Source organism: Rosa chinensis, chromosome 3 (assembly GCF_002994745.2).
Source record: "Rosa chinensis cultivar Old Blush chromosome 3, RchiOBHm-V2, whole genome shotgun sequence".
In the NCBI taxonomy this organism is placed as follows: Eukaryota; Viridiplantae; Streptophyta; class Magnoliopsida; order Rosales; family Rosaceae; genus Rosa; species Rosa chinensis.
This window is the reverse complement of record NC_037090.1, coordinates 19,686,678-19,710,324: the sequence shown is the minus strand read 5'-3', so window position 1 is coordinate 19,710,324 and position 23,647 is coordinate 19,686,678. Positions and strand designations below refer to the sequence as shown.

At 43.6% G+C, this 23,647-nt stretch overlaps 1 protein-coding gene across 1 annotated transcript; it reads left to right on the top strand.

Annotated features, from left to right (window-relative positions):
* Positions 1–22,031: 22,031 nt before the first annotated feature.
* LOC121052282 lies at positions 22,032–22,763 on the top strand. Its single transcript, XM_040516989.1, has 2 exons — positions 22,032–22,374; positions 22,444–22,763. The coding sequence occupies exons 1-2, from the start codon at positions 22,032–22,034 to the stop codon at positions 22,761–22,763; spliced, it is 663 nt and encodes a 220-aa protein (XP_040372923.1).
* The last annotated feature ends 884 nt before the right edge of the window (positions 22,764–23,647 follow it).

Sequence of the window (23,647 nt, the reverse complement as noted above, 5' to 3'; positions counted from 1 at the left end):
AAAATGCTTAAGCATCTATCGACACGATGCTCAAGTTCCAAACTGAGACATAATCGTGTTATCTCATAATCCTTAATCTCAAAATCGGATTTGAAGTGTTCAGCGGTTTCCCTTAACTCTTTAAGGGCTTCTAATGAAGATCACGTCTAACATGAACCGCGATGGAATCCGAAACTTGTTATGGAAACGCGTGGGCATATCCCTTCCCAATCAAGTAGTTATTTTAGCGAGCATTTCAACCTCTTTGTAAATGCGCTCCATGGTCTAGAGCCACTTGCTTGGGTAAATGAAGTTCACCATGAACCTTCATGTATATTCCGTATCTAGATCCCTATAGAGATACGTAGTGACCACATTTGTAAGCTGCATGTTTAGTTATTCGGAAACTACCAAACTGACAGGGTAGTAGAGTGCAATAACATCCATTAGGAGAGAATATGTCTCATCGTAGTCGATTTCAGGGCGTTTTGTGAGAAGCCTTGCGCCATAAGGTGAGATTACCATCTCTTTTTCTCACTACGCTTTCTAACGAAGACCCATTAGTCAACATATTTTGTGTTAGGAGGTGTTGGCATCTTTAGCTCGAAAACCTTTCTCTTCGTTAGAGAATCCATCTTAACCTGGATCTCATCTTTCCATTTAGGCCAAATTTCTCTACGTTGGCATTCATTCATCAACGGAGCATGGTTCGATATCATCTGACTCAACAAACTCATGCGCAACAAAATGCGCAACTACATCATCAATCATGATGGAGTTTCTATCCCACGTCTCATGTACACCAGTGTAATTTTCATAGAGCTCTATATTCTCAGGAATAGGTTTTGACGTTGAGGCGTCCCCCAATGATAACCATAACCTGGAAGATTCTCATGAGATGGATTTTGAGTGTCGATGATTCAAGGATTGGTTTGTGCCAATGTATCCTTCGAACCCACGGGCCTCCCATACGTCATAGCTAGGGCCATGGCTTATAACGCCAGAGTGTCACTCTCTTTGACGTTGGCGCCATGCCTACCTCCGTGTAGGGTGGCGCTACGTCCTCTCGTAGGGACGTCCTTCCTTGCAGGCATGTTTGCTGCATATTTGTGTGATCTCGTCACTTTAATAGGGATCGAGATAAGACATAGTGGGGACAGGCCACGACAATTTCTGTCGTTCCTGCTGAACATCCGTGTTCTTATCTCCCCCTAATGACAGGAAGACTGTCTCATTAAAGTGACAACCCGCAAATCTAGTTGTAATGGGATTGCCTTGCAAGGGCATTAAGTGGCGGACGATTGTTGGAGTCTCAAATCCAACTGAGTGGCCCATTCGTCTATAAGGACCTATCATAGTGCACTGTGGCGGCACAATAGGCACATAAATAAGTCACTCAAATGTGCGTAAGTACAAAATACGTGTACCCAGTCACTAGCTGTAACGCAGAGGTACATTGAGTGGCGGTAGGTCGTAGACGAATTAGCATAGCTGCATGCGATATTGCATCACCCCAAGCAGATGTAAGAAGATTGGTGCACATTACCAATGTTCGGACTACCATCGTAGTCGTTTCCGCGAGACCAATTGGGTGTGTTCATGGGAATATAATGTCCAACATTAGTCCTAATGCAATAACCATTGAAAGTCTTCAATGTAAACACTCTAGCACAGTCAAATCCAATTGACTGAATAGGATGATCTGGGGAGTGAGCCCGTTGTCATATGATATGTGCTAGGAGTGTAGCATAAGCAGCATTTATAAGTGGACAATGGCACAATATGTGACCGACGTGTTTGCGTATCAACCAACATCATAAAATATTTAAGCGTCCACAAGTTGGTTGAATAAATCCACAGAATCCCCATGGATTCTATGTAAGAACATAATGAGTATTGTCATATCCTTTGCATAGGACGGTCTCAGTCCTAATTTCCAGAAGGAACGAGCTTTGTAAAACGAGCGAGAGGCTTTAGAAGCAACCAATGAGAATTTTGGTTGGGCCTGAGCGTCTTAAACGCTATTCGAAGCAAGTTGGTGATTGCAGCATCACCTAGGGCGCCATCACAATGATGGAAGCCATCCATGGCGTCATGGATAGGGACTGCGCCAGCCCTAGGATGGTTGTGGACGGAGGCAGTGCCCTAGGCAGCAGCGTCGATCACACTTAGTCTAGAAATCAACTTGCTTCATTTCGCTCGAGAGAAAGGATGTCCATGTGAAGTCTTTGGTAGACGGATCATTATATCATGATTAGGATGATCTATCCTGTCGTGACAAGGCCAATATGTGTCTAAATCCAAGAGATCTTCTCTCATAACTTTTATTGGATTAATAGCCGAATAGTGACATAGAGTCCACTAGAGAGACACATAAACTTCTCTAAGATGCGTCTTTGTTCACAATCATTAAAGGTATTGCAAAGGAACTCATTTCCGTTCTCTACATGCATTTTCGCATGGAATTCGTTGGCTATTCATAGGGTACGATTTGCCCTAAGAGCGTAGAGAGTTTCTGTGACAGCTGTAATCAAGGTGCCATTTAGCAAGTGGAACTTGGGCTATTCCATGTCCTTGAATTAATACTGATGGCCCAGCCATGGTAGTCACAAAAGTCATATGCTCAGAATCAAAATGGAGTCATAAAGAACTCGAAATTTTATTCATAAGCCAACAGAGTACATCATTGTCTCTTAACCATTAGGAGAATCTAATCCAAATGCTAGCTAATGCAAAACAATGGTAGTCATCTAACTTCTTTCAGTAATTCCAAAATAAATGTGACCAAGTGAGTAGAGAGATGTCGGTGGAGCAAGGCTCACTTAAGTACCACTAATCTCATAACCTTCCTAGACATCACACTTACTTTGGGTGAGCCTACTTTGAAGAAAGACTACACCATTGGCATTTACTACAAAGTATATATATGGCAATTGCCTATTACATCTCTTGGAAAAATAAAGACTTAAACAGAATTGGCGATCTATTGATCCCAGCCAGATTTGTTGTCTTTGACCCTTCACTTTAGATCATCTTCATGATCTTCTTGTTCCACATAGTGAGCTTCTCTTGCTTCACAATATGTTTTGTAAGCAGTGATGATTTCTTCACGAGTTCTACAAATGTGTGCCCAATGATTGGATACTCCACATCGAGAACATACATCTCTTCTCTCAGACTCCATTGATTGAGGAGCTTTGAAAGCGTCATTTAGATGGCTCCTAATGTTGGTGGCGCCACCAACATGGCCAGAGGCGTTGCCTCCCTCTCTCTTTCCACGTTTACCTCTTCGGTTCCGTGTTCGTCTATTTTGGCAGTTACCTTCCCAAGTAGAGCGATTATATGGACCAGAATGTCCAGAAGTATCTCTAAGATTAGGGTTTCGCTCTTGGCGCCCTCTCTTAGAGGTGCGACTATAATTGGATTCCGGAATATGCTGTGTTTCCACGGATCTCGAATTATAGTTCTTCACAAGGATATTGTCATGCTTTTCAGCGACATTCATAGCTCCAATGAGCTCATGAAACCTTGTGATCCGTCTTGCATTAACATCGATTCAATAGTTCTTATTAACCATCAATGCAGAGACGGGGAAGGTAGAGAGAGTCTTCTCAATCAACATCGCATCTGTGATCTCTTTACCACAAAATTCCATTAAGGATTTAATGCGAAGTGCTTCCGAGTTATAGTCAAGAACTGACTTGAAATCACAGAAGCGGAGGCTATGCCATCTCACTTCTAGGTCAGGAAGCAAGGAGTCACGGACGTTGCCAAATCTTTCTTCGAGTGAGACCCACAGCCTTCTGGGGTCTTCTTCGTTCATATACTTGTACTGGAGCGAATCATCCATATGACGAGTCATTAGGATGATGGCTTTCGCCTTATTTGCCTCTAAGGCTGCTCTATTTGCTTCCAAAGCTTGAGCTTGCTTAACAGTTAGCACGTCCTGGCTAGGCTCAAGAATCATATCCAGGATTCCATCAGCCTTGAGGTGCTGGAGGATATCACGAACCCACCTGTGATATCCAGAGCCAGTTGTTCCCAATGGAGCAAAGTCCAATTTGTTCAGGTTACTCATCCTGAAAGAGAACAAGAAATTAGGGTTAGTTTCGGAGCGAAATAGGCTACCACGAAAACATATGAAATTTCTGAGCGTAATCGCTTCCAAGAAATTAGGAATTTTCGTGCGTAGTCGCTTCCAAGAAATTCGATTCCAAGAGATATTGGATTAGATCGAAATAATGATGTAAGTAGTCGATCATAAATTCTCTTCAAACTCTAAATTTGGAGATCTCAACAAGCTCTAAGCTTGGAGTGAGCACAAACCCCCATAGTTCGGCTTAATTTGGTCTCCCCTATAATGAAGAAAGGGGGGTTGAAGAAGGGAGGTTGCAAGTCCCCGAAAAGAAGAGAAAATAAATTTAAAAACTCTAAAAAACGGGAACGTTTAGTAAAAAATACCTCAAAATAGGTCGCTGGAAAATTTGACCGGAAAAAGTGGTCGGAAAAAGTCGCCGGAAAGTCATCGGAAATTCGTTGACCGGGGGTTGACCGTCGTTGACAGGCGGGTTGACTGGTGCTGACGTGGCAAGATGACATGTCGCGCTGACGTGGCTGATGACGTCAGTGGGCTTCTAGGCCGAAGGCTTGGGCCTGGTGTAGTTAGTGGGCCAGGCGCAGCAATGGGCTTGGTCGGGTTAGTGGGCCAGATGGGCTGCTGCCTCATTTTCTTTTCTTTTGCAGTGGGCCGCATCTTCTTTCTTGGACCTATCTATTTCCCTTTTATTTCTCTCTTCTGCTTTTGACCTAAGTGAAAGTTGCGGGCCCCTTTGTTTTTTCTTTCTTTTCCTTTCTGGCCGTGTCTTCCCCCTCCACTTCTTTCTTTTCTTTCTTTTCTTCTTCTTGCTGCAGTGGGCCACTTCTGGCCTCTTCTTCTTCTTTCTTTTTCTTTATTTTCTTCTTCTTGTGGCAGTGGGCCACATCTGCCATCTTCTTCTTCTTTCTTTTTCTTTGTTTTCTTCTTCCTCTGTTCTTTTCGCTGGCAAGAGAGCTGTGTGGGACAGAGGCTCGTTCAATTGGTTGTTAACTGGGCTCTTGAGATCGAAGGCTATAATATTAGGGTTTCAGGGTTAGGGCTTCGTGCTGATAACGTATTGTAGGGAAACGAGAATTGAGAGGAATTTGCTGTGTATTCTCATTGATAATAGGGGCCTCTTTATATAGAGGATTACAATGTATAGAATCTCAATCATATAAGTAATCGTACATTGAATATGAATCTAGATCCTTCTAATTCAACCCTATTACCACTAGGTCAAGTAACCTAGAGTTTGGGCCAAACACAAATAGAGATATCCTTAAACAATAAATGATTTTTAGTTTTTAATTTTAGTCCCATATATAGTTATTCTCTACATCTCAAATCTCTCCATCTTTATCCCCTTTGCGCTTTCCCACCAGTTGTTTTTTTCTCCTTTTTAATTACAATAAACCAAGGAATAAAAGTACTATAAAAGAACCCCTTATATAAATTGCAACTTAGGCATAATCTAGACTAGTGTACACCGCTTCCGAACAAATTTGCTCAGTAATCTGACTTTTCATTACCCCTAGTGTGACCAGTATTCTAAAGAGTTTTTCTATTGGAACCTCCAAATTTACTCACTTGACCTCTTTGCTTTTTACACCTCCTATCAAATTTTTAAATACTAAAATTACTCACTAAAGTTCCTCAAATAACCTCACTCATAAACAAATTATTATCTTTAAAATAAAAAAACTTAGTCATTTCAATGATTTAATTACTCTATAAATCTTAACTATATATACATACCTTAATCAAACAACATGCATAAATTGCTTTTCCAATAAAATATAAAAAAATCAAACACAAGGTATTGTGTTTCAAAAATTAATTTCTAATCAATAAGAAAATAACATAAACTATTCTATGGTTTTTTTTTTTTTTTGTATTTTAGCTGTTAAAGAAAATGAAGAAATCATTTTTTCTTAATGTTTATTTATTTTCTCTACTTTTTGTCCCTCATGATTAATTATTAAAATATATATTTTTTAACTGCTACTTTTTTTTTTTTTTTTTTTGCAAATATAATAGATAGACTTAGATTCAGGTCATAAATTATAATAGGATTTATTTTGTTTTCCCTCACCAATATGAATATATCATACATTTTTATGTCACATTATCTTAATAATATTTTTAATTCTTATTAAATATATATGAATGCTTTAATGAGTATGTAGTGAAATTGAAAAATGAAAAATAGATAAGGAAAATAATAACGAATACAATCTAATATTATTGAATTGGAAAGTCTATTTAAAATAAATATAATATTTTTGTTGGTATAATTATTGTCCTTAATAGTCATTTTATAGTAGGTTATATATGTCATTTAATAATTCATAATAGAGTAAAGTCAAGTGAGTAGTTTTGGAGGTCCCAATAGAAACACTCTATTCTAAAAGATATGCTCATTCGATGTTTAAGAAACATAAATTAGCTTTCCCTAGTATTTCCATCCCCAGCCTCACACATGCAGTACATTCCTCATAATCTCCATGAAAAAGATTCCACAAAAGATAATCTACGTGAGTCCAAAACTCCAAATTTAAGTCTGAAGAGGAGTGTATCTCTCTACCTTCAGAGTTTCTTCGAGTAGAATAAGAACTTTAGTTATGGATATACTGCCAAGAACCAAAGATACATTGTCAAATTTGTACTTTTCCTTGTGCTCCAGAAGAATCTCAGCTTTTTCTAAGCTCACTAAATCCCCCAACTCTTGGTGATTCAATACTCTTCCAAACCATTTCAAAGTTTTAAGATTTGGAACGGAAATGTTTAAAGATCTGCTGGTGGGCTTATAAAATCCCCACTCTATATGTACGCGAACAAGTTTCTCACCTGAGATGCTAAGATTGCAGAGGTCACTGAAACCATGAACCATGCACGTAACTGAATGATTCCAATGATGAGCTTTTGATGATCATGTTATCTGGGTTAACCTAAAAAAGAAGCAAATCCTTAATGCATTTGCAGGAACTACTTGACATCCATTGGCAAAACCTCTCATCCAACATGTTTTAACTCTAAGTTTTGGAGACTAGTGAAAGAAGCAAAGGTGGGAAACTTAAGAATTGCATGGAAGTCAAGCACTAGAGACCTCAAAGATCGACAAAGAACAATGCAAGATGGAAATTCTATAGTCTCAGGTGAATGCCAATTCATAACCTGAAATTCAAGCTCTTCAACATTACACCTTATTGCAATTTGGATCCATGTGATCAACTGAAAAATCTCATCAGAAATGCCAGAACAGAAACCCCAACTAATACGAACATATGGCATCTTACTATTCCCACGATGGACCAAGAACCTACCAATAAAATTCAACAAGCCCAACTGATCTTGCTTGTTTCGTCCATAATCATAGATATCAAATGATGGGTTCGACAGATACCACTCTCTGCACCTTTTGGAAACACCACCCAGTCGAGTGAGTGCCCTAAAATTGAGGAATGAAAGAATATGATGAGCCACATTGTCTGGAAGACCACTAAATCTGTCTAATTTCCTATCCCTAGGAGCTACTTGAGCTTCAGAACCTCCAACTGCAGATAACATATGCTTCTGTTCCATTGTACCTAGTATCTTCTGCTTTTGCTATGCTAAAAGCACCTTACTTTTTACACCTAAAAAATCCAAGACATGAAATCAGAACTATGCATATGGGTAAAGCTGTGGTATGTTAACATTTCTCATACATCAACTATTTTTACCCCTCTGAGGACTCATGTTATCACTTTGAGGACTAATATTACTATTTTCAGGACTCATATGGTAAACTAAGAAAATTTACCTGTTTAAGGACTCAAGTTACCACTTTGAGGACTAATTAATATTTTACTATTTTGAGGATTCATGTGGTAACTAAGAAAATTTACCACTTTAAGGACTCATGATACTACTTTGAGGACTAATATTATTATTTTGATGACTCATTTTGCCACTTTTAAGGCAATTGTATGTATGTCATACGTTAACACATTGTAGAATTTTCCCTATGCATGTATATGAAATCAACAACACTAACTCTAGAAGCATTTATTCCTTATATGGGTTTTTCTTTTTTTTTGTTTGGGGGGGGGGGGTGTTCAAGAAGCAACAGAATCCCCAATTTTCCAATTCTGGTTACCAAAAATTAGCAGCAAACTATGATAAAGGAAAACAACTTAAACAACAAAGGAAGATAGCTTTATAGTAGATGGGTTTTACCTGAAATACATTAAAATCAAGAGACAATTCTGCTTCGAGAACAAGTCTGAGAATTTATGAAAGATCAAAGCTAGTTTAGGGTTGGAAGAACCAAAGGGACAAGAACAGAGAAAAAGGGCATTGGCTTTTTCTTTACATGGCAGAGTCAGAGTGGAAAAGGGTCACTTAGCTCTCTTTCATTTTTTTTTTTGGGTCAATTGAAACTTTTCGCTAAAGAGGCCCAAGTCCAAGAATCAATACTAAGGAAAGCCCAAATCGGAAGGTTAAGTCCAAATAACATGATCCAGCAGTGTAAGCCATATAAGATGTTTCTTGTAGGCAGTGGCGTAGCCAAGAATATGAACTTGGAGGGTTAGGATTCATATATTCATCATTAGTTGATTATACTACACATATAAAAAAATAAAAATAAAAAATCATAAAATTGCATATCTTGATCGTTAAAAAAAATTGCATATATTCATTTATATATCATTCTTCTGATAAAAGAAAAATTATAAATTATTACAATACTCAAATGTAACAGATTCCTCTAAACCAATCATCACTTTTTATGATCTTCATGGTAAAAAAGTTAAATTTATCAGTGTTTCTGGTGGCTTTCTCCGGGTACCTCAATCAGAATGCTATACCGCCTGGAGTACCGATCCAACTCCTTGATCTTGTACTAAGAACACAGCCTTAGAGGGATAAACCGTACCGGATGGTTTATGCAGCTCTGATGCCTGAGTAAGATACTAATATATATATTGAACTATACAAAAAGTGGAAGAAGGAGTTATTACCCGTAAAAGGTGGTTGTGCTGATGCTTTAATACTCGAGCAAGAGAAAGGGGTTTCCCCTATCTTCGATGTTGGACGCATGTTGTCCCCTTGCAGCTATATCAGCTTTCTGGTGTATATTTAGATGGACTGTGCTGATCAGGTCCGGACCTCTCCGTGCCCAGGGTATCGTCCCTGACGCGAACCATCACTGTGGGATGTGAATCCGGCCCTTGGCCTGGTACCTGGGTCTTCCTACGGGCCCCACTTGACTGCCAAACCTAGTAAACTACGTAGTAGTATGTACAAGTCCCCCAAGTTCCCATTCAAGATGTTTCTTGGGTGGGGACTTGATATTTCTGGTCATAAGGTTTGGCACAGATGTGCCTGTAGGGAGTCCCCCAAGTGCATATGCAAGGGATGTCTTGAGCGGGTTACACTACAGGTAGCTACTCCACAGTGCTCCCAATTTAACCCTCCAGTACCTGATGGGGTTGAACGAGGGCTTGAGCCTCTGATACCCGATGGGGTTTGAAAGAGGGCTTGAGCCTCTGATACCAGATGGGGTTGAAGGAGGGCTTGAGCCTCTAGCCGATGGGGTTTGAAAGAGGGCTTGAGCCTCCGGTACCCGATGGGGTTTAAAAGTGGGCTTGAGCCTCTGATACCTTATGGGGTTGAAGGAGGGCTTGAGCCTCTGGTACCCGATGGGGTTTGAAAGAGGGCTTGAGCCTCTGATACCCGATGGGATTAAAGGAGGGCTTGAGCCTCTGGTACCCGATGGGGTTTGAAAGAGGGCTTGAGCCTCTGATACCTGATGGGGTTGAAGAAGGGCTTGAGCCTCTGGTACCCGATGGGGTTTGAAAGAGGGTTTGAGCCTCTGGTACCCGATGGGGTTGAAGGAGGTCTTGAGACTCTGATACCCAATGGGGTTGAAGGAGGTCTTGAGCCTCTGGTATCCGATGGGGTTTGAAAGAGGGTTTGAGCCTCTGGTACCCGATGGGGTTTGAAAGAGGGCTTGAGCCTCTGATACCCGATAGGGTTGAAGGAGGGCTTGAGCCTCTGGTACTCGATGGGGTTTGAAAGAAGACTTGGGCCTCTGATACCCGATGGGGTTTGAAAGAAGGCTTGGGCCTCTGATACCTGATGGGGTTTGAAAGAGGGCTTGAGCCTTTGGTACCCGATGAGGTTTGAAAGAGGGCTTGAGCCTCTGATACCCGATGAGGTTGAAGGAGGGCTTGAGTCTCTAGTACCCATTGGGGTTTGAAAGAGGGTTTGAGCCTCAGGTACCCGATGGGGTTACAAATGCATGCAAGGCGCGTGGCGGGTCGGATTCAGAGGGGGTAATAAATGCCCGTCGCCTTAGGTTCTGGTGGTTGGCGTGCTGAAGGAGTTAAAGGGTTGGTGGGACACGTGGCGTGATCGGGCGGTTGGCGACGTTTCGCTATCAACGGTTGTGATTGCAGAAGAGTTGAATTTAAGACGGAAAGCCTCTGTTTTTTCGTTATCATTCTGCGAAAATTGTGAGAAAGCTCTGCCCAAATTTACGTTGGTCTTTGATATTACTGTGAAGAAGAGAGACGAGCAGCAGACCTGATTTTACGAAGGGTTTGATCGAAATAGCGACCGCAGTAGTACGAGGTAAGAAATTGTTTCTTGCATTTCTAGAAAATGTCTGGGTTTTTTCTGCTTCTGTTTCTGGTTTTGTTTTGATGTGTTTGCAATTTGGAACTATGCTCATCTCTGGGATTTAGCTTTGAAGAATCTGGCTTTCGTTTGCCTTTGAACTGTTGATTGCAGCACCAAGTACGCATATTGGTGACTAAATCTATGTTTAGCACTGATATATAGGTGTAGGAATGTATAGATTTTCTGGGTTTGATGAATGTCTAGGTTTTTTTTTTTTTTTTTTTTTTTTTTTTCTGGGTTTATGGTAGTGGGGGGTGATCCACACTACCTTGGGGCCCTATATCTGGATCTGGGCGGACTCTCCCTTCTCTGATTCCAGGTGGACGTGACGACTAGGGTATTCGTAGGCTAATAGGATGGAATCAGAAACAAGAGCCACAGCTGGGGGGGAGTCGTCGCATCAAGCCTCTAAGAGGCAGGCAGGATGCCTATCTCGCCCAAAGCGGTACTCGCGGTGGGTACCGGGATGAGGAGACCGCTTCATCTGTCGGGGTGGTATCCGTTTGTTCTGGGAGTGAAGAGGTTAGTGGGAGCAAGGAAGGTCCAGGGTCGGACGACGAGGTTACCATTGCCATTCCGTCAGGGGTGCCATTGCGTAGGTATACCTTGATGGACAGAACAGTGTGTGATGAGCCAGTAAGAAGCATGACCATGAAAGAGATTACTTCGGTATGACTAAGGTGGGGCATACTAGACCAAGTGGACCTTAGGCCTCTGGGACTGGACGAGTTGGCATGTAATCCGCCTATGGGATGGGCAGCGCTATACGAGAACCAGCTACATCAAGGACTATCGTTACCGCTGCCAAAACCAATTCAGTACATATTAAGGATGCTGAACTTGTCACCAGGGCAATTGACCCCAAACGCCTAGAGGTAACTTTTCAGTATGCTGGTAATGTGGGACATGTGCAAGCAGGGCTGGCCTATAATAAATGAGTTTCGGGCAGTATACCGAGTGAATTACTCGAAGAAGTTTGGAGGGACGGTAACCTTTATTGCACAAGACTATGAGCCGCTTGTTATCGATCTACCGACTTCTCAAAGTAAGAAGTGGAAGAACAAAGTATTCCTCGTCGGGGGTAGGTGGCAGATCAAAAATAGCAAATGACAGGTGCCTGGGACTTATCAAGCCATCTGGGACCAGTCTTATGTACTGTCAGATGTGGAGAAGAAGCGCATTGCCTGGGACTTATGTACGCCTATGGGGTGACGTGGAAGAAAGAGTTCTTACAGATTCATCTAGTACTCCATATTGGATAGGTTGGGCTTAGGAAGAGTACCCGGTGAGGAGCGACACCCGAGTAATTGAACCAACTAACAATTTTTTTATTTGTCTTCTTACTGAACCGTGTTATTCGTGTTGCAGTCAAAGTACTGAAGAGGAAGCCAAGGAAAGGCAAGGAAGAAGACAGAATGGACGACTTGGCGCTGATGGATAGACTGATGAACCAGGGAGACGAGGCCCTACAGATCGACGTGGACCTGGACGGCAAGACGACCCGGACAACCGTTGAGGATATCCTGCTGGAGATACCGGATGAAGGGTATGGGGAACCGGACCCTAATGCCCAAATTGTGAGGCGGGAGGCTTCTGGTATTGAAGGTGTGCTTACCCTGTGGACCCAGAAGGGGGCAAGGGAAAAGGGACTGGGTCCCAGGCTTCTCTTTCAAGCGGGTCCCTAGGTAGCGAAGGCACGCTTCTGCCCGGGGAGAAGAGGAAAATGGTTCATCGTCATCACCACCGCAATGGGGTGAATGTGGAGGTGACGTACACTGGTCTGGATGTGAAGGGGGACTCCAAGAAGAGTCATCAAGCCCCTCCGGATTCAACCCAGTCGCTTAGGCTATTGTCTCCGGTGCTGTCGGTTGTCCCTAATAAACCGATCAAGCAGCTACTCTCCTAGTACGGTGTGGCAGATGAGAAATTTATGAGGTCGATGCTTGGGGACCTCAAGGACATAAACCTGAACCGCATCCGGGCCAAGGATAACACTCCCCAAAAGAACATGAGGCTGGCAAGGGAGTCAATCGATGATGCGGGTACGATGCACGTGCCTGCGAAATTTTATTATTATTATTATTTTTAAAAGAGTATCACTAATAATTCTGCTTCCTAGTATAGGCGCTATACAATGTTTACACCATCGATGTCAGCGAAGAGGATACCAACTTGAAGGAGGAAGTGAGCAACCTCTCCGGGCAAGTGAAGTATCTCCATGGGGAGAAGGCTAAGCTGGAGAAGGAGCGGGACTCCTTGAAGGGGAAGGTGGAGTCCTTGACCCCCAAGGTGGCCGAACTGGAGGCGGAGGAGAAAAAGATCACGGGGCTTGAGCGAGAACTCTCTGGGGCAAGGGATGAGTTAATGAGAGCTCGGGACTCTGAGAAAGAAGTTGTGGAGTCTGCCAAGTCATGGAAGGCGAGGGCAGAGCAGCTAGAGGAGAAACTTCCCATCCAAAGGCAAGAGGTCGTTGCCGAATACAAAGGCTCCCAAGACCTCATTGATATGTTGCTCGCCGCTCAAGATAAGGCCGTGATTATTAAGTACAAAGAGTGGGTGGCAGCCGGGTACCTGGATGAAGCCAAATTCAGGCGGGGTCTTCTTGAAAAGAAGAAAGAGAAGGAGGCTAAGAGGAGGGAACAGGGAAGCCAGAGTGCCGGACCTGAGGAAGGGGCAAGTGGTGGTCAACCCGCTGCTTAGTTAGGGGGTTTGCCTTCCGGGGCTCTTATTTTGTCACACATTCTTTTGAACAATGGCCTCGAGCCAGTGTTTGGGGTAGTCCCTTATTAAATTCCTTTGCCTCCAAGCGGATTTTTTTTTTGAATGGAAATGTTTAAAGGGGCTAAGATTGCTTGTATTTTATGCCTTACTGAAGCGTGTATGTTTAAATTACTCATTACCGGAATAAAGTAACTAACAATGTAGCTTGGTTGTCCGGTACGTCAGGTTATTAAGGCAAAAAAAAAAAATGCAAGTAATGGTCTGAATAATCCATTTTTTCATTCAAAACAACACTAGTGGCTTACAAAATGAGTACCCGATGGGTAGCTTTCCATAGCTGGATGATCAAAAGCTAGGGTAAGATGCTCCGGGAGCTACTTGTAATAGTACCAGAGGCGTTGTGTATTCCATGGATGTCGTGAAACGACTCCATCCATGTCCCGAATGTAAAAGGTCGCGGGGCCTACCTCCTCAACCATCTCGTAAAGGCCTATCCAGGATGGATCCATTCCCCGGGGCTCTGGGTAAACCTGTTTCATGACCCAGTCCTTTAACTTCAGTCTGGGACTATACCTTGGCATCATAGTAATGAGCTATTCTCCGCTTGTTTGCGAGATTATGCATGTGCGCCACATCCCTTCGTTCCTCGAGCAAATCAGTATCGAGCTGTAGGCCCTCTGTGTTGGTATCCGCGTCGAAGTATTCAATCCTGGGATTTTGGATTTGAGTTTTAATGGGGAGGACCGCCTCCGACCCAAAAGCCATGCAGAAAGGGGTCTCTCCGGTAGCTTTTGTCGCAGTGGTCCTGATAGCCCATACCTCGAGGAGTTTAGAGGCCTAAAGACCCTTGGCCTTATCCAATTTCTTCTTCAGTATTTTCTTGATTATCTTGTTGACAGCTTCAACCTGACCATTGGTCTGGGGGTGAGCCGGGGACACCTAGCCCAGGTGTCTCGGTGTAAGCCTTAAGCTCATCATTGTCAAACTGGGTGCCATTGTCTGTGACTATGGTGTACGGGACTCCAAACCTGCAGTAAATGTTTTTCCACAAGAAGTTTTTCACTTTCTCCGTGGTTATAGCGACAAGAGGTTCTGCTTCTACCCACTTTGTTTGGTAGTCAACGGCAATGATGGCGTACTTGAATTGTCCCACTGCTGTGGGAAGCTTACCAATCAGGTCCATGCACAATTGGTAGAATGGCTAAGGTGCAAGGAGTATGGAGAGAGCAATGGGTGGTGCCCTTGGGATGTTTGCATACATTTGGCACTTACGGCACGAACACAATATTGTTTGAGCTAGGGCCGACATGGTTGGCCAGAAGTATCCTGCCCTCAGGGTCTTGTGTGCAAGAGATCGGGCCCCTGCATGGTTACCGCATACACCAGCATGTATATCCTTCATTATTTTGTGGCCGTCCTCTGGTGCCACACACTTGAGGCTGGGGAAGCAATGACCTCTTCTGTACAATTTTCCGTTCATGATCGTGTATCAAGCTGACCTTAATTGGAGTCTCCTGTCTTCGACCTTATCGTCCGGGGTCAGACCGTCGACTATATACCTTAATATTGGATCCATCCATGAGGCAGTGTGGTCCACCGTGAATATTTCTAACACCGTTTTAGAGGTGCTCGGTTTTTCTAGTATTTCGACCTTGGTAGCCCAATAAGCTGGGCTTGGGGAAGTAGCCGCAATCTTTGCAAGGGCATCTGCTTTGTCATTTTTTTTCTCTGGGTATTTGAGTGATAACGTAGGAGGCAAATCTCTGAACCAGTGCCCTAACTAGGGCTTGGTAAGAAGACATGTGCGACTTTTTTGCTTCAAAGTTACCGCTGACCTGGTTCACAACCAACTGGGAATTGCTGAAGATGTGAAGGTGCTGGACTCCTAGCTCTTGAGCGATCTGTAGGCCTGCTATGAGTGCTTCATACTCTGCGGCGTTGTTGGATGTCTTGAAGGCATACTCGTAGACTTGGTCCTCTGGGCTGATTAGAAAGATGCCAGCGCCACTTGTCTTTTTGTTGGATGCGCCATCCACGTACAATCGCCAAGTTCTTGGTGGTTGTGGGTTCGAGGTTAGTGGTTCCGGTGTTCCTGATGGTGGATCATGAGGGGAAATAAGCTCAGAAATGAAATCTGCTACAGCCTGGCCCTTAATTGTTGTCAGGGGCTGGTATTTAATATCGAATTCTCCTAATTCGATGGCCCATTTAATTAATCTTCCCGATGTCTATGGTTTCTGTAGAACTTGTCTCAATGGGTAATTAGTGAAAACGGTGATCGAGTGTGCCTGGAAATAGTGTCTGAGTTTCTGGGCCGATACTAGGAGGGCTAATGCTACTTTTTCAATGTCTGGGTACCTGGATTCCGCACCAGTATAACCTTTTCCAGCGTAGTACACCGGGTACTCACAATCAGAATCCCACTTGATCAGAGAGAAGCTGACGGTTGTAGAAGATGCCGCGAGATATATGTAAAGCATTTCTCTTGGAACAGGTTTGTAAAGTAAAGGTACCTCTGCCAAGTATGCCTTTAGGCCGAGAAAAGTAGCTTCGTGCTCAGCGGTCCAAGCTATTATCTCGACCTGCTGGGTTTTCAACAGCTTGAAGAAAGGAGTGCACTTATCCGTTAGTTTGGAGATAAATCTTGACAGAGCGGCTACCTTACCTGTAAGGGATTGGACCTCGTTCCTGTAGGTTGGGGATATCATGTCTACTATAGGCTACACCTTCTATGGGTTCGCCTCAATTCCCCTATGGCTAATGATGTACCTGAGGAACTTCCCAACTTCGACCCCGAAAATGCATTTCTGCTGGTTAAGCCGCATACTGTTGCGTAATATGATAACGAAGACAATTGATAGGTTGGTTACGTGATCCTCGGGGGTTAAGCTTTTGACCAGCATATCGCGCGTCAACATATACCTCCATGATAGTACCGATGACATCCGCAAACATGGAGTTGACAAGTCGCTGATAAGTGGCACCTGCATTCTTCAATCTGAAGGGCATGACCTGGTAGCAATAAAGACCTTTGTCTGTGGTGAAAGCGGTATGCTCCTCATCTGCCAGATTCATTCGAATTTGGTTGTACCTACTGAACACATCCATGAAACTGAGTAATCGGTACCCAGCAGTAGAATCGATTAGTTGGTCAATTCATGGGAGCGGGAAGCTATCCTTGGGGCATGCTCGGTTGAGATTTGTATAGTCTACACACATGTACCATGATCCTGGAGATTTCTTTGGTACCATGACCACGTTGGCCAACCACCGGGGATATGTTACTTCCCTGACAAAATTGATGGGCATCAATTTCTTTACTTCAACCTGGATAGCCCGATACTTATCATGTGTGAAGGCTCTGCGCTTCTGTCTTACCGGTGCCAAGTAAGGAACAATACCTAGGTTGTGCATGGCTATGCCAGTTGGTATACTGGGCATGTTTTCATATGACCAGGCGAAAGCTGATGCGTTAGAGCGGAGGAACAAGATTAGGTCTTCCCTGATAGTCGGAGCCAACTTGGTACCTATCTTGACAATCCTGTCTGGGAACTTCCTAGATAGCACGACCTCTTCGATGTCTTCCACGGCATCGGGACGTTCCTCGTCAGAGTCAGTATCATCTCTGCGGTCCTCATACCTATCTGTGAGAGGGTCAGTGGCCATGGACAACATTTCTGACTTTCCTTTGCCCCGAGATACCCTTAAAGAATAGCACTGCCTTGCCGCAGCCTGATCACACTGAATGGTTGCTATTCCGACTGGGGTTGGTACTTTCATCATGAGCATGTGGCCTGCAATGAAATTCCTCAGGTGCCAGAATGCCGGTCGGCCCAGGATAGCATTATAGGATGAAGCGCAGTCAACCACAATGAACTCTGTTTTGATGGTTGAACAGATTGGGCTCTCTCCCACTGTGATCGATAAGTAATCTGATCCCAGTGGTTGGACTATATCTCCTGAAAAGCTGATGAGGGGCTCATTATCCTGTGACAACTTGGCCCTTCCCCTGTTCAAAGCTTTGTATGCATCACGAAATAGTACACTAACCGAAGCCCCGGTATCTACGAGTACCCGAGACATTATGTAGTGGTCCATTTGGAGCATGATCAGGAAGGGATCATCATGGGGCATTTTTAGATTAGCTTCTTCCTCCTGCAGGAACGTGACTGACTTCCACCCAGCGTCGCCCTCTTGTTGCACGGGGCTTTGCGGAAATTGAAAACTTCTTGGTGGCCGAAACTGGAATTTCGCTTCCTCCTCTGGGGTAGTAAATCCTTCGGGCCTCCACCATGGATCGTGAAGATCTGGCCGTATACATCGATAGTTCCTATCTCTTTAGAGGGTAGGTACCACTGAAACTTGCCCTTCTGAATTAGCGACTCGATCGTATTCTTTAAAGCCATGCAGAGGTTGGTATTGTGGCCGGTATCTTCATGGTATGTACAGAACCTTCCGGTATCCTGCTGAGTAAGTTTACTCTTCGGAAACTTCCTGGATGGTGGTCTAGGTATCTCATCTTTGTTCTCGTTCTAAATAGTTTCATACGAGGCGTTGAGGATAGTAAATACCTCATACCGGGGTGGTGGTGGTGTTCGCGGGCCTGCTGTGCCCTTTCTTCGACATGAGACTGAGTGGTCACGTAACTGCTAGACCTGGACGAGGACTCTTTGCTTCTCTTACTCGAGTTGTGAGGTGATTGTCCCTGATCATGCACCCACTCCCGCTTTCTTGGCTCCTCCCTCACCATCGGGGCTAGGGTAGAGGTTCTCATCTCTGGTCTGATGTTATCCTCGTACGTTTAAAATTCAGCCTGGGCATGTCTGATGGTCGTGGCCATCAGCTCGTCGTAGCTAGGTGGGGGACGATGATGGATCTGGTAAAGGAACTCCCCGGCTCTTAAGCTTCTCCTGAAAACCAGCTCAGCCAGTTCCTTGTTAAGGTCTCGGCATTTAGCGGTAGCCGCTTGCCACCGGTTGACTAAGGATTTCAACGTTTCATTCTCCCCCTGCTGAACCTTCAGTAGCCCCTTCGGGGTGTGTATCCCGTCGGTACGTAGGATGAACCGAGCTAAGAATTTGCCTGCTAGTTCTTTGAAATTCCCTACATAACCGGCCTACAGTTCGTAGAACCAACTCAAAGCTTCCCCTGATAATGTCTCCTGGAACATGTTACAACACACCTCATCTGTGTATCCCTTGGCGCTTGTTTGTGAGCGGGAAGTCTGTAGGTGCTGGTACGGGTCCCCAATTCCCGTATAGGCAATCTTCAACGGCTTTGATATGTTTGATCGAATGGCACCTCTAACCTATTGGCTAAAAGGACCCGGATGGTCCTCATAAGCGGTCAGGGGCCGCCAGGTGTCCCTGTTCTCTGCTGCCTCTACCCTTGCTTAAAGGGCACACAAGGAGCTGCTCATTTGTGAGAGTAACGCCTTGTTTGGATCAGTTACAGGTGGGTTGCTTTGAGTAGGTTGGGGCAAAGGTGGTAGTGGCATATGCCTCAAGCTCTCCAGGTACAGATCCACCGGTACCTGGATGACCCTGTGACCGTGTACTGTGGACGAGGTCAGTGCCATGCCGGTTACTCTTGGAATGGGGGTAGCATTTAACTCTGTCGTTACTTGAGATGCTCTAGCTAGGGCCTGAGTGAGTGCCTCATTGTGCTGGTGCCTTCGGTCCAGTGCCCGGGCAAGCACAGTGTTTTCATCTTCCAGCTCCTGCAGCGTCTGTTGTGACAGGAGGTTTGTCTCCCTATCGATTCTTTGCTGTTCCCAATCGATCCTGGCTTGTTCTCGGAAAGCTGCGATCTCTGCTCGCATGGACTCCAGCTCTGAGACCAGGGCCACTTAGTCCTGGATGACTGGTGGGCTGATCGTGCTCTGTGGGTCCAAGGATCCGAGACCAAGTGCCTCTCTTCCTATACTTGGCGTCCCTGCTAATGAAGTGCCCGAAAAGAATATCAGCGCCCGGCAACACTTCTACCCTCACCTGTCGTTTCTTCCGGCTTGGTCATGATTCAGGACCCCTAGCTGGCGCGCCAATGTTTCTGGTGGCTTTCTCCGGGTACCTCACTCAAAATGCTATACCGCCTGGGGTATCGATCCAACTCCTTGATCCTGTACCAGGAACACAGCGTTAGAGGGATAAACTGTACCGGACGGTTTATGCCCCTTCGATGCCTGAGTAAGATACTAATATATATATTGAACTATACAAATAGTGGATGAAAGAGTTATTACCCGTAAAAGGTGGTTGTGCTGATGCTATACTCGAGCAAGGGAAAGGGGTTTCCCCTATCTTTGATGTGGGACGCATGTTGTCCCCTTGCAACTATATCAACTTTCTGGTGTATATATATTTAGATGGACTGTGCTGATCAGGTCCGGACCCCTCCATGCCCAGGGTGCCGTCCCTGATGCAAACCATCATGGTGGGATGTGAACCCGGCCAGTGGCCTGGTACATGGGTCTTCCTACGGGCCCCAGTTGACTGCCAAACCTAGTTAACTACGTAGTAGTATGTACAATCAGGATATATTATCTCAGCGCCTATGAGAGCAGCACCGCTCTCCCTTAACCCTAGCCTACCGTCTACCTCCGGCCACCAACAGCCGATCTGAATACTAGCCATGGCTCTGGCCATTACACAAAAACAAAGGATGGAATGTGATGTGAGGGTTCCGACTCAACACCAAGGAAACGCAGAGAAACCTGATTGCCCTCTGCTTATTACTTTACCTGATCTGGGGAACCTAGTCTTCTCCGGCGAAGGAAGGAATAAAATCGATCAACCTCAAATCGAGGCACTCCTTGTCAAGTTGATCTCGATCAGTTTTGGAGCATAGTGTTGGGGTATGGGCGATCGCATTGGAGGTTGGCTCCTCGAAGATGGTGCAGGTAGTTGGCACTCCACGGGATGGCGCGGTGCCTCTCGACAAGGTCTCAGCGGTGCCGGTGACACAGAGGCACAGCGACGCAGCTTCTAGTGGCGGCGTGATGCTTGGTCGCTGCTGGGATGCGACTGCTCGGCTTCAAGCTTGACTGGGCCTGTTGGGCTAGCTTTCTCCTTCTGGGGTTGGGATGAGGTCTTTGGGCCTTATCTTGGACCTCACGAGGAGTGGGTCAGCCTTCTAGGGTTGGGTCTTATTTAGGGTTTTTTCCTTAGCCTATTTACTTGCCTTTGGTAGCATAGTTCTAGACTTTCTTAAATAAATGAGCATGGGTACCATCAAATGATCAGACCTAATCTATGTATCGCTGTGGTTTACCACAAACTCTTTATCTACCCATAGATGGTAGAGGAAGGATATGTAATGGTTCTTTTTAGCCTGAGTATTAATATATTGATATGATATTCTTAAAAAAAAAAAAAAAAAAGTTAAATTTTCAAGTCTCTAAAAATTTCTAATTTATATAGAGAATTAAAGAAAGTTATTTTACTGAATTGAATTGAATTTATTAACAAGTTAAAAAATAAATAATAAAAAAAAAGCATACTCTCTAGTTGATGTTGAAGTCTTACCTTTTGTAGGAGAGAAAATTTTGGAATGAATTCTTTGGTGAAATATAGATATACATACGTAGAAAGATGATTGAGAGAACAAAAAAAAGTAGAAGGTAAAATACCTATATATATGTATATATATATATATATATATATATATATGCATAATCATTGATGAATGAATAAAATATAGTAAAAATTAAAAGAATAGTGGAGCACTACAGCAAAACTGGTCTTTTACAACACACAATGTGCGCTATAAAAGACAAATTTACGGCACAAAGAAATGTGTCGTAAAAGACCATGTCGTAAAAGATAAATTTCTCTTGTGGCACACAAAATGTGCGCTGTAAAAAAATAAAATTGCTCGTCGTAAAACACTATTTTGTGCGCCGTGAAAGATGTTTTACAACTTTGATTGTGTGCCGTAAAAGACCATTTTGCGTGTCATAAAATACCCTTTTGCTTGCCGTAAAAGACCCTTTTGCGTGTCATAAAAAATATCTTCATTCACTCTCCTAATAGACAATACTTTCAATTACCCTTTTGCGAGTCATTAAAAATATCTTCATTCACTCTCCTAATAGACAATACTTTCAATTAAACCCTTTCATTCAAGCATAGCAAACAAAAGCATTCATGTAGTAAATTATATCAATTAAATAACTTCATATTATAAAATCATAGTATAATTAATTGAAATAGTTTTCAACTATAGAACATGCTAGCTAGATTAGAATTGTCTTCAGATTGATTAATGCGTACTTGAAGGGGCTGATGATAGCTTGATATGATGTCACATGCCAACCATTTCCCATAAAGAAATCATACCTCATAGAGCCTACAAAGACAAGCAATGACAAGCATTAGTGAAGTTGGCCCTTCAATAAGTTCAAATGAATAATCCATAAAAGTCAAAACAAATAATCCAAATTTCAAGGTGAATTTAAAAGATATAAGACTTTAATCCACATGAGCAACTCTCTAACTTCCCCAGATCTAAGAAATAATTCAATCACCAAAGAAATTGCAAAAGGGTGGAAGAGTTTTAGTTTTTTGGACCACTTACCTCGGAGCCGAGGATGTTACCTGCTTCTAATTTAGCTGCATGGGTACGTGTTGTCACTGAGACACTATCCCAGCAACAACGTGACGTCTTTCTTATGTTACTATGGGCAATTTGGTCCGAAAGAAACAGAGTTCTTTGGAAGGGTGGCACCTTCAACCCTTTGAATACTGCCTGTGGGGCATCTAAACTTCTTTCTGACCATCAACAGGTTCACAAGGCTACAGTTTTGAAGCAGAAGCGTCCCATGACTCGATGGCAGCACCCACCTAGTGGTAGACTGAAGTTGAATATTGACGGGTCATTCCATGCAGATAGTGGACGGGGAGGAATTGGGGCAGTTATTCGAGATGAAAATGGTACGTTTTTAGCTGGTATTGCACGCCCTTTTTCTTTTGCTTGATCTGCTTTACACATGGAAATTGAAGCGATGAGAGCTGGTCTCCTCCTGGCTATTCATCAAGGCATGATCAATATTGATATTGAAACTAATTGTGCTATGGTTGTTACTGCGGTTAATGGAGATATGAAGGACTTGTCAGAGATTGGCTGTATTGTGGAAGATTGCAAGGCTTATCTGAGCTCTATTCTTTCAACTAGAGTACAGTCTATATATCGTGAAGTGAATAGTATTGCACATAGATTGGCACATCTCACTAGTTTATCGTATTTAGATGAGTATTGGCTAGAGGAGGCTCTTGTTATTATTCAGAACGCACTCTATGAGGATTCTTGTACTACTACTTGAGTGAAGGTTATATGTCCCCCTCGTTGTACATTGGTTCTCCTATTATTAATAATATTCGGGCATGGGGCTGAGCCTCCCAGTTAGGCTGGGTTCCAACCCCCTTTCAAAAAAAAAATTAAACTTTTTTGTTGACGAAATTAGGTCAGCCCTTTCATTAAATTCAGTAAGCAGTACAAGAACGAAACACCCCAATGGGATCGACAGAAAGCAATCGCTCCTTAGGACTAAAATAAACCCTATTCTAGACAAATAGCTTCTCATCTAGTTCCTAGTACACCCACCTTTTAGGAAGTCCACTCACCATTATTCTGACAAAAACAAGAAACCTTGAAGCAGGCATAAAAGGTAACAACTAAGGCACTGGTTTTTGCGACCCGAAAAACAAAACAAAACTAAATCACTCATCTCACCTTCTATCTCGCCCTCTGCAACCAGGGATGCAGATTCACCTTCCCCAACTGGCATAGTTCCATATACATTAACAACCTCATTGGTTGAAACTTCCAGAGTGGACTCAAACTTCAAAGCCTTTCCCCTCCTCTTATACTTGCGGATCTTCTTCTCCTCCTATTCCTTTATAGAGCCTTCACCTTATTCTTACTTCCCCTTGGACGTCCAAGCTTCTTCTTCTTAGGTGAGACCAATAATTTCCCATTCTTGTGCTGCACAATCAAGGAGGTATTCTCTCCAACTTCCATCGTCGAATCAGGCAAAGCTAGGAACTTCTTCCCAAACCTACTCAACATTGCCATAGCTTTTTGTTTCCTCCCAGTTGGCATCACCTGAATAGAAGAAAACTTCACCAGCTCATTCTTGCCGACCTCAGACAATATAGGACTCAAGATCAATGATGCTGAAGCACCATTATGCTGGGTAAGGAGAAA

Excerpts from the sequence above, each read along its gene's own strand:
- LOC121052282 (XM_040516989.1), top strand. The coding sequence starts at position 22,032 with ATGTTACCTGCTTCTAATTTAGCTGCATGGGTACGTGTTGTCACTGAG. Across the intron at positions 22,375-22,443 it reads AGTTATTCGAGATGAAAATG|CGATGAGAGCTGGTCTCCTC; the intron begins GTACGTTTTTAG and ends TGGAAATTGAAG.